This window comes from Malurus melanocephalus, unplaced genomic scaffold, assembly GCF_030028575.1.
Source record: "Malurus melanocephalus ecotype Western Australia unplaced genomic scaffold, MMel_1.1 scaffold_39, whole genome shotgun sequence".
Lineage (NCBI taxonomy): Eukaryota > Metazoa > Chordata > Aves > Passeriformes > Maluridae > Malurus > Malurus melanocephalus.
The window spans coordinates 3,167,285-3,183,970 of record NW_026623271.1 but is presented as its reverse complement, the minus strand read 5'-3'; the positions used below and the strand labels follow the sequence as shown (position 1 = coordinate 3,183,970).

General features: G+C 40.2%; 2 protein-coding genes across 4 annotated transcripts in view; one reads left to right on the top strand and one right to left on the bottom strand.

Annotated features, from left to right (window-relative positions):
• COG5 (component of oligomeric golgi complex 5) overlaps positions 1-9,214 on the top strand; it is a 170,758-nt gene extending 161,544 nt beyond the window's left edge. Inside the window, exon 22 of the mRNA XM_057364529.1 lies at positions 6,046-9,214. Within this exon, the coding sequence (XP_057220512.1) occupies positions 6,046-6,160 (115 nt within the window). The 3' untranslated portion in view covers positions 6,161-9,214. The remainder of the gene's footprint in view (positions 1-6,045) is intronic.
• Positions 7,265-16,686, bottom strand: part of HBP1 (HMG-box transcription factor 1) — a 16,540-nt gene continuing 7,118 nt past the window's right edge. For 2 of the 3 annotated variants that reach the window (XM_057364530.1, XM_057364532.1), the window contains exons 6-11: positions 16,560-16,672; positions 16,068-16,227; positions 15,348-15,492; positions 12,662-12,991; positions 9,524-9,665; positions 7,265-7,987 (exon numbers count right to left, since the gene is read on the bottom strand). In XM_057364530.1, the coding sequence (XP_057220513.1) occupies positions 7,970-7,987; positions 9,524-9,665; positions 12,662-12,991; positions 15,348-15,492; positions 16,068-16,227; positions 16,560-16,672 (908 nt within the window). In that variant the 3' untranslated portion in view covers positions 7,265-7,969. The remainder of the gene's footprint in view (positions 7,988-9,523; positions 9,666-12,661; positions 12,992-15,347; positions 15,493-16,067; positions 16,228-16,559; positions 16,673-16,686) is intronic. The other variant, XM_057364531.1, reaches the window with a different exon arrangement.

Here is a 16,686-nt window from a genome sequence, read left to right as displayed (position 1 = left end):
AGGGAAGGGAAGGGAAGGGAAGGGAAGGGAAGGGAAGGGAAGGAACGGGGGAGGCGGCAGCGCTGCCGCCCATTCACAAAAACCCCGCTGTCACCGAGGGGTCCCTGTCAGGACGGCCCCTTTGATGTCTTCATTGTGCAGTCGGGGATAACCGCAGATTCTGCTGCTCCTCTCTTGTCCTACAGGTGATGCTGTTGGAGATTTTAGCGTTCGGCTTTACAGTAATTTTTGTAGCACTGGATTAAATAGACGTAGAGTCAGACAGATGTGCTCTTACACAGCACATTTYCCATTTCTGCTCTACCGTAAAGTTTGCAGAGCAAACAGACTTTAAACAAAGTACTAAAGAAAAGTCTGGCTCCAGCTGCCCTGCTGATTGATGGGGACAGGCGTGCAMAGGGTGCAGCCCCACTGCTGAGCAGAAAGATGATCGCTGCCTCTTCTGAAGCTTAGCATGTAAATCAGACTCCGTTTGACCAAGGCAGAGCCCAGGAGGGTGGCGCTAGGATTCACAGTTCCCTATAAAATTAATTAATTAGAGTAATTCTAAATGATACGCATTAAAATCCCTTAAGAACGACAACCCAAATCGCACTTCCTTTTTTTTTTTTCCTTTTAACTCTAGATATAACTCTTCATGGGTTGAAATAACATTTTAAAGAAGAACTATCAGGGTCTTATATAATCAGCTTGTCCTGATTTCCAAGAAAGCTCATGGTTTTGCTCATGCAAGTGAAGTAATTTAATAAGTGCTTTAAAATCCTTTTCCTTATGTGGGAGGGCATCTTAAACTTAGGGCTTTTTTTCCCCCTTACTTCTTATGGCATTTTTAATGAAGCATTAATATATGCAGAACATCCCACCAACCCTCCTTCCGCAGCTCTCTTTTACAAACAATATTTGTAATGTATACCATAGCTTGTCTTTTAAAATAGAAACAGATTGCTGAACAGGTTTTATGTCCTTTATTAGACTAGAAGATGCTGAATTTAGGACACTATTTAGTCTAATCCCTTCAAGAGTATGTTTTGTACATTACATAAACAGGGTTTCTTCCATCTTAAACAACAGTAATATAACTATATATGACATCTTTTTATATGACAACAGCCGTGATCTCCTCTGTGCTGGAGACTTCATGATACTGCTTTCACCTATAGCGCTCACTCTTTTTCCACAGCTACTTTGGCAGTGGTGTTTTTAGTGTCCTCAACAGGAGTSAGCCTGCCTTTTTAAAGACAAGATTTTAATGGTAAACGGGTGAATCTGAATTGAGTCCCGTACTGCCAGCATAGTTTACAAAAGCTCATTTGAGCTAGGACTGCTGAAGTTTACCAAAACTTCATAGTAAATTCTGCATTTCAAGTGTTAACAAAGCCCCTGAACTCATTTATCTCCCCAAATTAGAATCAGGTAGSCTTCCCAGCAGCTCCAGTGATGTTSCAAGYTGCCYGKYTCGGGCAGGCTGCACTGAAGTCTGGCTGTGTGCAGCAGCAACCACCTTGCTTTGCCACAGGTAACTTCCTGCACTGTCCATATTCCTGTATGTTGCAGTCCCAATATCCCACCCCTAAGACTTATTAACTGTCTTCAGCAAAACAAAATTCCCAACCCAAATGAACTTCTGGAACCATGACTACTCTATGACCATTGGCTTTCAGTTACCTCTTCCAGCCCAACTCTTGCTCTGGAGCAAACTCACCATTATTCTCYGGCCTCCAAACAGCCTTTCTCCAGGATTTATGATTTTTGCCATTTTGCTACCTGGACCTTTCCTTACCAGGAATGTTGCTCCTAACAGGGTGGACAAACATCCTGGTCTGCCACCRTGGTGTCATTCCCACAGGCAGCAATGCAGAAGAATTTCCTTTGCTTGATCATGATACCTTTGTCACCTGCTAGGGTGTGGAGCTCCAGGTGACTGTGGCTGCCTCTTTGCTCACAGCTTTTAGCATCTGCAGCAGCTTTTCATTCTCCCTGTGGCTTCTTTCATGTGGGAGCAGGCTCCCTGCCTTCCCTGGGTGGGCATGGGGAGCAGGGAGTTGTCTAGGCCAGTTTGCTTTACCAGAAACACTGTTCTTCCAGTATTTCAGGTAAAGCTACTGATTRTGAATGGCTCTTTCATGTTGAGCTTCAGAGTGTTTAAATACTGCAATTGAAGATGCAAATGTTAGATGCAGGAAAATGGTGAATGCGGTTGGAGTGTTCAGAGAGCTTTTGTTTTCATTGTTTAGTGTAAAGCTGTACGAGGTCTGTTATAGAAAAAGACCTGAGAATTCACCTTATGGTGTTGATATTACTGGTTGTCTTTGGAGTGGGTGAGAGAGTTAAGATGCTCCCAGGTTGGTCATAATGGTGAAGTTTGACTCCAGCAAAGCCACAGTAAAAGAGCAAGTGCAGCAGAAGGATCCTTTTAGCTGCCACTGATGGAGTTGGTTTTGGCAATTAAAATCAGATTCTTTTGGGGCATGAGAGAAGGATAGAAGATAAAAGATACTAGAAGGTGTGACAATGGGACTGTAAGGCTGGTGTGTGGCACTTAGCATAGCCTAAATCTCATTCCACTTGTTTGATCTGGTGGGAATWACAGTCTGGCAAAGGATTATCAAGGGCTGACATTGAGTGATTTTRGGTGCTGCTTTTAGGGTAAAGCTTCTCCCTTTCATCTATCTGGTTATCTCTGTAATCTTTTTCAAGGGCTTTTTCAAAGCAAGGAGATAAGTCACTTAAGGGATAGCAGTGTTACCATCTGGATAATGATGCCATCCCACAACTTCACCAAGAGGTGTTAGAGCTTTCTAAGTTAAGCAGGTCAATGTGTTTTTTTTCTATTTTCATCTTTTGATGACTTCAGAAAACTATTTGAGCCCAACAAAGTTCGAGGAGTGTATAGAAATGAAAAGAAGGGACACTGCTGAGTGGAAGGGGAGAGATTTAGCAAGATGAATGACAGTTGCAGTAAAAAAAAACTGTCACAGAAGTTTCTCAATTTTTTTTTTTTTTTAACACAAGGGGCTATTCTTTCTAACAGGTAACTAACATATTTAACAATTACTGCTGACCAGAACACTTGAGCTGACCTGAGCGGAAATGTGAGACACTTCCGACTCCTGAAATATCTCCCCTCATCARGATTGCATCCTTGATGTCATCCTTGCATGTTCTCTCCCTACATCTCCCACCTGTTGCTCAGTCTGCACATCATATGCTGGCTCCTCATTGCTATAAGAGGCCCGTTTAGCTAAAAAGCATGATTTCCTRCTATCCCATTCCCCAGTCTCACTTTTTCCCTCTTAAATCTTTGGATTTAAAAKATACCTGTGGATGTGCTAATCTCTCTGCAGTTCATGATGCTGATGGCCTTTGCTGGGAGTAAAGTGAGCTGCACCCAAAGCACTTTGTGGCTGCATCACCAGTTTTGTAGTTGCCTCTTTCCCTGTSGACCCTGTGCTGCTCCCCAGGGACSAYTGGGAAGAAGCAGGCTGATAGTTTTCAGGGAGCTGTCCAGGTGCAAAAAGTCAGCTTTACTTTAGATAGACAAAATAAATATTCTTTCCCTGCCTTTCTGCCTGTAACAAGRGATTGATTCTCTGCTGCCAGTTGTTGCTGTGCAGAAAATTCAGGGACACCTCACAGTGTGTTGGTACCTGGTGTGGACCCCTCCACAGCAGCTGATGAGTAAGTTACCAAAACTGAAGCACTCTCAAGTGCACCAAGGCCAATATGAGGAACTGTTTCTGTGCTTTATTTAACTTTATTCTTCKGAAGCCTCTTAACTCTCCAGTAATCCAGTCCATGCTTCTTTTGTGTCCCCTCAGTCTTGTCCCCCCAGTCTCAGACAATAAGCAGACAGGGGCTGTGAAGTCTGGATGCTGCACAGGGACATTGGGAGCTGTGGTGTGAATCACCTCGTGCCTGTGCTGTTTCATTCACATTCTGTGCTCAGAAGTGAAGCTGCCTCGGGTTCTTTGGTTGCACAGTTGCACGCTTCACTCTCTCCCTGTCAAACTCCATTAGCAGGGACTGCACAAGGGCACAGCCAGCTGCTCCTGGTGTGCTCTGGCAGCGAGGCTGACGGAGCAGGGCCAGCACTGCTGGGGATGGAAGTGCTGGCAGGAGCAGGAGCAGCCCCAGGACCAGCTCATGGGGCTGGGCTGTCATTGCTGTCAGCGGCTTCTCAGAACCAAAAGCTCAGACTCGTCTCTCCAGCAAACAGAGCACAGGCTCTTGGCCTCAGGAGCATCTTCCACTTGCTAATTACTGAACTTTGCTGGAGATTCCCAGGGATGCTCTGACACAGATGRGTTCGAGTCACTGAGTACGGGTTAAGCCCCAAGCCCTTGCTGATGCAGCAGCAGCTTTACTCACAGGCACCCAAGTATATTGCAACCCTGCAYCTCTTGTGGTTTGTCAGGTTTGGTGGGCTCATCTGAGGCTTCCCAGGGCTGCATCTGCATCACACAGAAATCATCTTGGCTGCTCCTGTCTTATCATCTTACTCAAGAGGAGCCTGGGTGTGTGAAACATGAGCTGAATCTCACTCTTGAGTTCTTTTGCTTTCCTTAAGCCTTTCCTGATTCACRGCCTACGGCCAGGCCATCGCTGCCAGCTGCCAGCAGTACTGGGGARCAGCGCTGCTTTAGTGAGCTCTTCATGCAGGAATGCAGGGTTCCACCAAAGACTTGTTTGTTGGAAGGAGCAGCAAACATAAATACAGCTCTGCCTCCACAGCCCACCATCCTACAGCAGTTGGTGTGTATTTATAGGCACAACACTGCAGTTGCTCTGAGTTACCATTTCCCTTGACCCCTGTGCCCCCCACCCCCTTCACCAGATGTGCACAACAACCATCTGCCTGCTCCCAGTGGGACTGGGAATGTTCCTGCCATGTTACTGAAAGCCAGCRGGCTCCCTCACTGGCAGACAGCTGAGCTGGTGCATCCTGCTCTTCCAGAAAGGAATGGGGGAGACAAAACCCAGGACCACTCCCTGCTCAGTGACCAGATTTACAGCAGGACACCTGCCCAGTGCTGGGAAGGGCTGTGGTGACAGTCTGTATTAGCACTGCAGTTGTCACCAACCAGAAGAGGAATMGCCAGGTACCAGGAGCTGTCTTAATCTCCACTTGAAATGGGGTCTGTTGTTTTGTTTTCTTAATGTCACAGTTTTGCTGTAAATAGCACAAATATAAACAAGGAGATTCCAAGGTGATTGTATCAGTTACATAAAGAAACAGAAGCAGAAAAGGAGAAGAAAATTAAATTCAAAGCTATATTTAAGTGTGACAACACTAGCTTGGCCTACTTAATGAATTAGTAAGTTGGAATCKCAACAGATGAGTACTTAGTGTTTGTTTTACAAATATGCTGTCRCTCAACAATACTGTGCACTAGAATGTTGGCTGAAAGGTGACCCCGTGTTGTAAAGCAACTTAAATTACGTACAGACAAGTACGTCAACTTGCCCCTTTTAGCTTTGCAATGTTTTATTTGTGCAGTTCACACATGATGCCTCTGCATGTGACATCCTGTGACAATGTGTAAGAGAGCCAAGCCGTGCCTTGCCCAAGCCCTGTCCAGGGTTAGCGTGGCATTTTCCGAGGAYGGCGGGAGTTCAAAAGTCTGTGCCAGGAATCACCTCAGGGCATGGCAGTTGTTCACCAGTGCCCCAGTTTTCAYGCTGGAAGCTGCACTCTCAGCGTCTGCAGCAGCTGGAGATTATTCTCTCCCTTTCTAAAGGTTACCAGTGCAGCACTGAGCCCGAGTCTGTGCGTCAGAGCTGTCATTTCAAGCCATCTGCAACATGCTGCTGCTTATTTAAATGTTAACTTGTTTGCGCCTCAAAACATGCAAGAAAGGAGAGAAAGATCATGGAACAATTATGTAGAGCTTTGTAGGGCCYCCCTTTCTCACTTCCTTCCCCAGACAAGTAGGACCATCTGAGGAAAATTTTGCAGGAGGGAAGACAGCAATTAATTTCAATTGCAGATCCTGAATTTACAGTACTTAATTGCTTTAGCTGTACTTTTTTTTTTTTTTTTTTCAGTGTTGCACTGGAAGCTTATGTTCAGTCAGTCAGAACGAGAGAGGGAAAGGAGTTTGCACCAGTCTATCCCATAATGGTTCAGCTGCTGCAGAAAGCCATGTCAACCCTTCAGTGAACACACCTGGACAATGCTTTCACACCAGAGAATGGATGGTAACMCAGTGGAGGCTTTGGTGTCACGTGTATTTCTTGTTCATGTAAATTATCCCCAAGTACATCAACTTTACAATGAAATGTGTTTACCTCCTTCATGTCTGAAACTTCTGCCTTCTTGCTTTATGTTCATATTACAGGAACTTATACAGAAATATTGCAAGGAAATTGTACAACTTCTATGTGCTCTAAGTCTACATCTAATTGAAACATTCTTAAGCATTCCTTTTGAATTTAGAAAAGTATAAAATTAGAACTCAAATGTAACAGTGTAATTGCTGAATATCTCAAATAAGGAAGCAGCTCTTTTCCTACAAGTATAGTTTTAAACAGTTGAATACATTTCAGCCGTATTCAGAAAATTGTACTTTTGAAATGTTTGAATCATCAGTTTCCATCTAAAAATCACTAATTTTAACACAAGGAAAAATATTTATAACTAACCTAAATGATTCTCTATTGCATTGCTATTTCTTAGAAATAATTTATATTGATTTCAACTCTTTTTGCTTAAACTGTAATAAAGAACATTGAGTATCCAATCCTGAAAACAGTATTTGAAATTCTTCACTAGCTTTCTAATGGCAATTGGATGGGTTCATGTAAAGACTTCCATGCAGAACATGCTCATTGCTGCAGGGCTGACTTCATGATTAGTCTTCTTCATTTAATAAAATACGCAACACCAAATTTTAATGAATTTATTTGAAATAATATACAAGAATATAGTGTGCAAAAATCTTAGGGGCAACATCATGTAGACGTGTCATAAACTGAAATTTACAGTTGTGATTCTTAAAAAAAACAACGCACAGCTGTTTAGTACAGGAAAAGCCATGATTGTAAATGTTCACAGCAGAAGCAATTGTAATCCTACCACAGCTGCTCTAATTTTAGACAGTTGGAGGAGAAAAAAAAGTAAAGTGCAAGTGTTGCACATATAGTTAAGTGCAAAGTTTGCCCCCACCATAAAGATGTCTTATGGCAAAATAAAATATTGTAGAATATGTGGCAAAGACAAAACACAGAGTTATAACTATGATGGTGATGATATCAACAGCACCACTTTTCTTGAGATAATGCTATTTATTTATTTCATCCTGTCAGGGCCATTATCTCCACCACGAAATGACAGCTCTCATTAGTGCCAGCAGATGCAAAAATATGTCCCTTGTGGATGTAAGTTTTCTAAGTGGCATCCCGAGCAGCAGCTCTCTTGCTACATCACATCATACTCTCCATTCCCACACTCTGGTAACTTGCTGGCAGCAGGGCAGGTTGGGAAGCTGCAGGCTGATCATACACTTTGCCATTTCAGAAAATCCCAGGCCCCAGAATCGCAATTAATAATACAGTTGTGCAATACATATTAATCAGCAATAAGAATCAATGTATATAAACAGCTGTTACATATTTTAAAATTCCCCTTTTTGTACATTTTCTTTTAAAAATAAACATTTATACATATCTCCTTCTCCTCTTTCTAAAGTACTTTAGCACCACAGGATATCCATTTTTCAAGCCTATATTACCTGATACATAATGAAGTTTGGAAGAGAAATAAGGCAATTTGGTTTAAAATGCTGATAGTTTGTAGCTTACTTAATGTTCTATTGTAAAAAGCAAATCTGCACTCAGATCATTTCCATGATGGTGCCAGTATTTTATGGTCACACRCAGTCACAACAAATAGTAAGACCTCGATCTTGCATCTTCTTGCCATCAAGCAACAGCCATTTTGTACATACAGAGTTAACAGGAAAATTCTGGCTTAATGCTGTTGTGAGCCCTGAGAAAAGAGAAGAGAAAACCAAGTTAGTGATTACCATGCAARGGGGCACCAAACACTTGTTTTGACAACCACAAGTATTTCCAATCATTGATCAGTTATTCAGAAGAAAACRACCAAAACAGACACTTTTATTCCCTGATCATCAAAAAACCAGCACAACATCTGTCACAGCCTGGAGCTCACTGTCATTCCTAAGGYTACCAGACTACTAACAGTTCAGCTGATTGAACTAAAACAGTTATAAAGGSTATTTCCTGCTGTAATACTGAGGTAACAGGTTCTATAGATCCTGTTCTCTTGRCCTGAAGACTGTAGGGACAAAGAAAATCCTACTTCAAGGCAGGATAGAAAACCTTTACTGAGGCCAAAGCATCACTACTCGGCTACACATAAACATGCCTCTGAGTTGCTGGAAGCTCACAGTGAGCCTATGATCTCACCATCCAAAGCCTAAAACTGCAGTAATGTAAGAGCAGAATAAATAAATAATATTATTTTAACTAAACCCACAAGGACATCTAACAGAAGCTGTGACTGTGGATTAAAATAGAATGCAGTGAACAGAGAAACAGCTTGTTCGTAGCAGCTGGGATTTGGTGGAACCTTCTGCAACAAGGGACTGGAAACTGCACAAAGTATGTGCAGAAGAAAGAAGCAACTCAGTATTGGAGGATTTCTTACTCAGTTTTAAGGCAACACTTGCATATGCTCTTGAGAAAGAAGCCTCATTTACACATGAAAGGAAAGGGGGTAACTTGAGGATGAAATCTTACACCACATGGATGAATGGTTTCAACAGCAATGTGGATGAAGTCCATACCACACTTCAAGCTCCTACCCAGGCATAAAATGGAAGAACCTGGCAAGCACTCCAGGCACCTCTGGATCTTTCCKTTCAATCTATCCTTCTAGTTGAACACACAAAATCTCCTTTCTTTGATGTTTGKTTTACATGATGTTTCAGGTTGAAAGCACTTCTCTTTCTTAATATACACACAACCTRCTAATACATTGCTGCAGACTCTTAGATTGATGGCTTTCTACAAAGTGGAAAAAAATTTATTTCCCTACAGAAAAGTAGTGTTATCTACTGTATTTCTTTTACAACTGAATAGAGTAACAAATGAAAGAGACTCATGGGGAAAAATTACTTTGCTCCCTCAGTATCTTCATACATGCTGATATAAATTATGAGTAAGAAAAATAGTAAAAGGTAAAGAAATAGCTTTTATGGAAGGAAAAAGTTTAGGTACAAGCTTATGAACTCACTTCAAAGCGAAAGACCAGGTGCCCTTTCTCTGCATTTCACAAGCATACTTACARAACAGAATTCATAGAACTCTCATAAAATATTCAGACAGACCTTCTCCTGATCTGATTCCTGCCAAACTGCCAAAAGCAGGTTACACAACACAGGGAAGAAAATGAAAGTTTCAGCTACTAAGAAAGYAGCTTATTCTGAACAAAACACACTGTAGCTACCCATCTGACACATGCAACTGCATAAAGAAAAGCACTGCTTCACAAACATACAGARTTTGTTCTTTTTCTTTTCCAACAGTCAGGATTTAAACGCTTCTGCTCCTCTGCCAAGGCCTTGGCTTCTAGTGTGTACATCCTTCTTTCCTCATTTTTCATTTTCTTCCACCTGTCGCCGAGTATCACACTTATGGCTCTGCAAGATAAATGTTTACAGCACAGTCAGGACAATGCTAAGAAATGCACTGATTTTTCTTTTTGTTTTTTATCTGAGCACTTTAAAGAAGATGTGAGTTAAATGTGGAAATAAAACACAAGGAAGAAATCAACTGTATCTTAGATTTTTTTTAAATGATCATATTTGTAGAATTGATTGTCTTCTCATAGTTATCTTAATTGTTAAACAGCTGAGACTTCTGTGTTAGCTGAGCATGGGTCAATGCACATTTTAACATTTCAAAGGGTGTACATTTGAATACACAGCAACTGGCATAAACCAGCAAAATAGAGATGTTAAAAAAACCACCACCAAATGGTAACTCACATTTGTTTTGCTCTACTTTCATACTAGAAGATCATGACAGATTTGCTGAAAATATGTTCTCTAATAATTAGAGCAATGAACTGAATAYGACCTCAGCCAAATATTTGATTAACTGCATGTCCCCATGTCTATTTAATCAATATCTGTAGCTTAGTCCACCTTTAATCCTTCCTAGGTGGAACATACTGATCAAGTTCCCATTCCTGTGCAAAGGGAACCATTTGTTCTAACATATCTCTCACCATTTCCAGAATTAAATTAGTTTCTTTCCTTATAAACTCTAGGTCTTTTGACAATGTTCCCCTGTATTATCCTGCCATATTGCTTAACTGCATTCCCAAATGTTGGATCAATATTCCATTAAAGCTTTAACTCTGTCCTTTAGCTGAATGAAAATCTCTAAACAACAGCTTTTTTATCGATGACAGTTAGAGCTACCACACAGTTAGTACACTTTGGCTTCAAATTACAGCAATAATAGTCCTGTGACTGGCTTAAAGAAAAAGGTGGACATAACTAAGTCCCTTTTCTTTYTCCTATTAGTAAGTTACTTTCTGGCACTAAAGATACTCAGACTGAATCAAGACAAGTAGACTGTCATCTACTATTTCTGTAACAAGGCACAATGCTATAATTAAGATRGCTGTTCTACACCACAGCAAAAAAATGGATTTGAATCCTGCAAGGCCATGTGGTGCCATTCAGGTTTCCACGAGCTGCAGAGAACTTGGGGACCACATCCCAGACAGCCCTTGAGCCTGTGCTGTCACGTGCTCTGGTGACTCCTTACAGCAAACTCAAGGGGACACCAGATCCCATCACCATCAAACCCATTKGCACAGCCTGTCTCTTTGGCAGTGGAATTTCTGGTTTTATATCCAAACTGAAAACCAGTATCTTTGGTCTGTCATCAGAAGCAAACACACCCAATTTAATTAGCAGATCTTTCATGTTCTGACAGTATCCAGAAGCATATCACAAGAAACCTGTCTGCTCTGGGTCACCAGCTTGTACTGGATCACACACACCCTCAGGAAAGAACATGGTGATGCAGAGAGAGCAAATCAGCTGTAAAAGCCTATGCCTTTCCAAATAAAAATGCACCATGAAAACTTTGTATTTCAAAACAAAAATATTATTTTCCTCATCTCTAGAAGGTCCACTATTCGAAGAATTTCTGAACACAAACCAAGTCCAACTACGGTTACAATGTTACAGTGAAGAACATCTAGAAAATAAACAAGGTCAGCCCTAACACCAGTTTTTCAAACACTGCCTTGCAGTCCACAGTAGTTTCAAGTATCGCATGACTCTTGACTCGTGCTTTGAATGTTTACAAGCTCACTGTCTTGCTGACATGCCTGRAGCTGCTTTGTCTCACAACAGACTGTTAAACTCAGAGTACCTCAAGTTCTGTCCTTACTCCCGTAAGGAAATAAATGCAGCACRTATAAGATCTCCACAGTACAGAAGCAGCTATTACATTGTAAGATCTACACAGTAAACTGAAAATGGCACAAACTCACATTTAAAAAACACGAGAGTTGCCTCCCCACAGCTTAATTCATGAATGCTTCAGCAATACCTGTGTGATAGTAGCTGAATGCCTGTATTAATTATCACCAAAGCTATTTCTGCCATCGTGTGTTTTGTGGATGCCCAAAACCGCACCCAAACACACTACCTTCCAAGCAGGACAGTGAGCAGTGCATTCTGAAGCTTACTTGTAACTTTGTCATCACTCTCTTCAAGGTACACCTGCTCACTGAAAAATTCAGCTCATTTTCACATCCATGCAGCTGCAGCTCCAAATCACTGCATCCATTTGAAATCAGCATTTTCAATTAAATATATAACCATCGTAAACTTTYCTGGCTGACATTCTATTGCATTTCTCACTGATAGTTGCAATGAAGGCAGAAGATGTGCTTCACTGAACTTACCATAACCATTACAAAAATTCACTGTCAGGACACACAAGACTAGCTGGGATTTGCCTGGCAGGATTTTAAATCTCAACACCAGTTATAGTCTCCTTATAAGAACATCATAAAATAGTAAAAACCTTTTCAAAGCCCTGTCAATTTTAATTTTTATCAGATTTTGTTCTAGAGTTTTTATGTCACAATGCAGTTTTTACAGTAACAATTTTCATAAAATTACATGCATTAAAAAATCTGATTCTAAGATCAGTCCATATTCACGTGTTTTAGTTTCTATTTATATACGCACAATTAGCACCAAATATTACTCAAAACATATGTAATGGCTATCTTTATGAAAAAATAGGACAAGGAACTCCCTTTTTTCCATTAYAGCACATGAGCAGAGCATCTCATCACTGTAAAAAAAGACTGTTCTGTATTTGTGCCTCTGCCGGTGCACACATATACACRTATCAGTTGCTTTACCCAAGTGTTTTCTCAGAAGGTAAGTTTGCCAAAAATGGCTTGTATCAAGTTCAGAGTATTGTAAATATTCACAGTCCACCCATAAATTACCCTTTATATTAACATCTATCAAAACTTGTTCTTAAAATACACACATTTTATTTCAAATGCAAAATTTAGGCTAATTAAATAGAAAGGTGGGACATAGATTTTCTGCTAACTCACCAGTAAGAGCAMAACCAYAGTTTGTATCATTACCTGTTGTCTTTCCCTGGATACATCTGGGTGTATTCAACTCTGTATTTTTTGGCAAAAAGCATGAAGGCATTCATTGGTCTTTTGCACTTGTTTGGAGAAGTGGCACTCACAGTACTTGCAGTCCCTGAGCTGTGACTTTTGCCAGCTTTGCTGTACAAAGGATTGGAGGAAAGATGTGACGATGCAGCAGAGGCACAGTTTTTACTACTGCATTCTGATCTCTCAGCATCTTGATTGTTTGATCCCCCACAGGACAGCGAAGCGCGACGCTGGCGAGCCATGCTGCTGAGCACATACACYGCAGAGGAGTCCATCGGGGTAAAATCGTAACTGCAAGGGAAAGACAGATCATAAACCATTGAGGTGTATGATCATGTAAATTCCCTAAATTGTCATGTAAAATCCCTAAATAGCTGCTCACTCTTCAACTGTACTACATTTCTAGTATTTTTAGTCTCTTTTGTGTGACATAATGATTTGTGCTTGATGCAGATATCAGTGTGAAAAACAAAAAACTACAACAAGACTTTGGCAGGTAACTTAATATTTTCTAATGTGATGGCAACATTAGATATTCTGCTGTGTACTTTCAATTTCTCAGCTATACATCAGTTAACTATACAATGTCTTCAAAATTCATYCTCTTTTTAAACACACTTCTTTAATTCTGCTTCTGTCCTTACTATAAATCACACCTGATCAGTGAATGTCACGTACAGAAAGGGAAAAATAAACAATGAGTTTGCCTGCAAATATACATTAACAGCAAAAACAAAACTACTATATTAAAATAAATTATATTATATTCACTACTGTACAAATAACTTCTCTAGGCAGTTGAACACATGGTGTTTTACACACAAACCTTCCAGTGAGGTTAAAACCTTGCTCAGAGCCCCGTGATGTCACGCTGTTTGCTCAAGTGCTGACAAACGCCTGCCCTCTAGTGACAAAACCGTAACATTCCTCCTAGAGGTATTTGAACAGCTTAGATCACTTGTTTCCCTATCCAGACTTCCAAATATGRTAAATTCTTGCAATTTTTAGCTGACCAACAACTACAATTAACCTCTAATCCCTAAAGAAGTAGTTTAACTCCACAGACTGTTACCATCTCCAGGCAGGAACCGCAAGCTATGCTGTTTTGGGTATGCAATATGGGGGAAACACTCTTGGAAAGGGGTTACTCAGTCATAAATCTAAACCACTAAGTTGTCACAACAAGATAATATCATACGTTTATATGCTATGGCTCCTCTTACCCACTGCTCAATGTGGCTATAGTTGCATGATTTACAGCCAAAATAAAGGTTTTGAAGAGGTTTTTCCAAACACCAAGTAGAACTACTAGCAAGGAAATATTACATGTGGCAGTCCAGCCCCCATCTGCAAAGGTAGCTCCGTTCGTGGGACAGAACCACAGGAGTTGTGGAGCCTGAYGAGTGGCCTCTAACATCCCTCAGAGGAACGCACAAAGCAGCGAAGAAGGGATAATCCTGCCTATCTTGCAGGCTACCACAAGATAAGGAGAAAGGACCTCTGTTCAACAACAGGYCAGCACCCTTCCTATTCCTAATCCCCTTCCCTTAACACAGCAATGGGATTTTRTTTTTAATTCTTTTACCCTGTTATCACAGCTGCAGCTGCTGCACACTCTTTTCTCTGTCACTCCCTTCTGCCCAGAAAGACAAGGAATTTGAAGTACAAGGCAGTATTCAGCTGGTCTGTGAATTAGTAAAGAGCCACAAATCCAGATTTTTCAGTGAGATGTAGCTACAATGATTSCAACAGGTCTCTATGTATGCAATTCAGAATAGGAGTTCAAAAGACAAAAAAGACCAAACAGCAAATGAGTGAAGCCAAGCAATCTGAACTCACTCCCTGTGCCAGACTGAAATCATACACGAGCTCCCAGGGCTTGAACTACAAATAGTATCTTAAATTCCTTTTATTCTGTTGTACAAAACCAAAAAGCAACTGGATTAAAAACAGATGTTAAAAAGGCACTAACATCATAGAAAAAGATAGATTTTACTAAATCTTGAAATCTCAAAATACTATGGAAAAATCTTTATTATTTCCTTAGAAYCTTGGAAGTAATTTATGTTGAACAGGACCTCTGAAGGTTATCTGGTTGAAGTTCTAGCTCAGGCAAACCCCAAAGTTAATCAAATTCTGAAGTTAGGTARGTCTGATCTACCATAAAAGAATCCATAAAGACAGAATACACAAAAATAATAAGAACTCATTATGAACTGTATTCTAAAACCATTGCAYAGGCATTTACCACTAAGGAACTACTCAGACATATTGCATACGAAGCATGAGATAACAGCTGGCAGACATCCTGTTGTCAGAAAACTGTACTAAGTTTTTCAAACCTAATCCACTTTACCTGAAGAAATTATAAAGACAATATATACACTTTTACTGCTTTTTCTAAACTGTCCTAAACGATCATAAAAAGGCTAAAACTTATTTCACTCCAAGGCACTACTTTGCAATTTAACAGAGTACATAATTACAAAGCTTTCCTAGTATTGAGTAGTCATTTTTCCCTATCATTTATCTCATATTACCAAAAGTATTCTCTCTTTCCTCTACATAATGCTTCAAATCCTTCTAGACTTAAGGTGCCTACTCATTAAATACAAGAACCACTGAGGTCACTTTATCCAAAAATTACCTTTTAAATGTATCAAAAACACCTGAATCATCAAAGTTAATGGCATCAGGGTGTCCAGGAGGTAGACACAGATCTCCAAGATGCATTTCACAGCATGGAATGCCATGCTGTACCACAGTCAAGCTTGGATAAAAAGATGACCAACCTGAAGTGGTAAAGAGTTAAATTAGACAAACGGCCAAACAATCTGTCCAGTTCTTCACTGGAGCAATCCTGTATCTTGAAATTACATAATTTTATAAAAATGTTCTGATGTAGTTTCTTTCACTCAAAAGAAAAATCAAAAACACTTACTTAGGGAATTCTTACTGCAAACAGTTTACTTTTATCTCAAAGAAAATCTCATTTTCGCAAAAAAATAATTAAAACCTGGAAATTTTTACCATCAGAAGTTTCATATTTATCAAGTGAGAAAAGCCTCCCTTATTTGCACTTTTCCTTTCTTTCCTTCCCCCCACCTCCACCCCCAGTTCTTCTGCATTCCTGAGCTCCATTTATATACTCAATCAAATCTTTCCTTAAGAGATAGGCAGTCTTCCTGGAGCTTTATGGCTTTACATTTTTCTTTGTTCATATTCTGGCTTTCTTTGTACAAAGACAGTAAATTGTTCCTATACCACAACTTTTATCACTTGAACAGTATGGGATGCCAACAAAATCTGCAATCACTTTCAGAGAATATTTTAATACACAACCAAGCGTACTTGTGATATTTCATACCTTTATTTTTAACATAAAATGGGTGATCGAGTCTGCATTCTACAGTAAGCAGGCCATCCTCCACTGTGCCAGGATCRAAAGTCAGCTTCAGCACTGACTCACCACAGGAAATGCTTTCTTCATGAGAAATCAACTTCAAGCCATTGGAACCATAATCCTGCTAACACACATACAGTTCAAAAAATTTCCCCCGAGAAAAGCATATATTTGTGTATATTCATCATCATACATTGTATTAAGAAACACCAATATTCTAATTGGCCTTTTTATCTTGCTAGAAATTAATAAAGATGATATAATATTCAAAACATRCGTAAATTAATTCAGTTCAAGTGCTTTACWGTGAGATACTCAAACAGCATAGTGATCAGCTCTAAACAACATTAATAYCAACCTGCCTTCCAGAGACAGTAATTTAAGGCATAGGGGTAATGTAAGAAACAAAGTATTTGCTACAGGTATTGCAATGTGTTTATTAGAACTAACAGGTACCTTGTAAGAACTGACTGGGAGATCTCCCTCTTTTCCACAGCTTTCAGATCTTGCAAACTCTTCAACATCCTGCCATTCTTTACTGTGTCCTTTATGAAAGCACAAACGAGAGCCTAACAGATTTCAA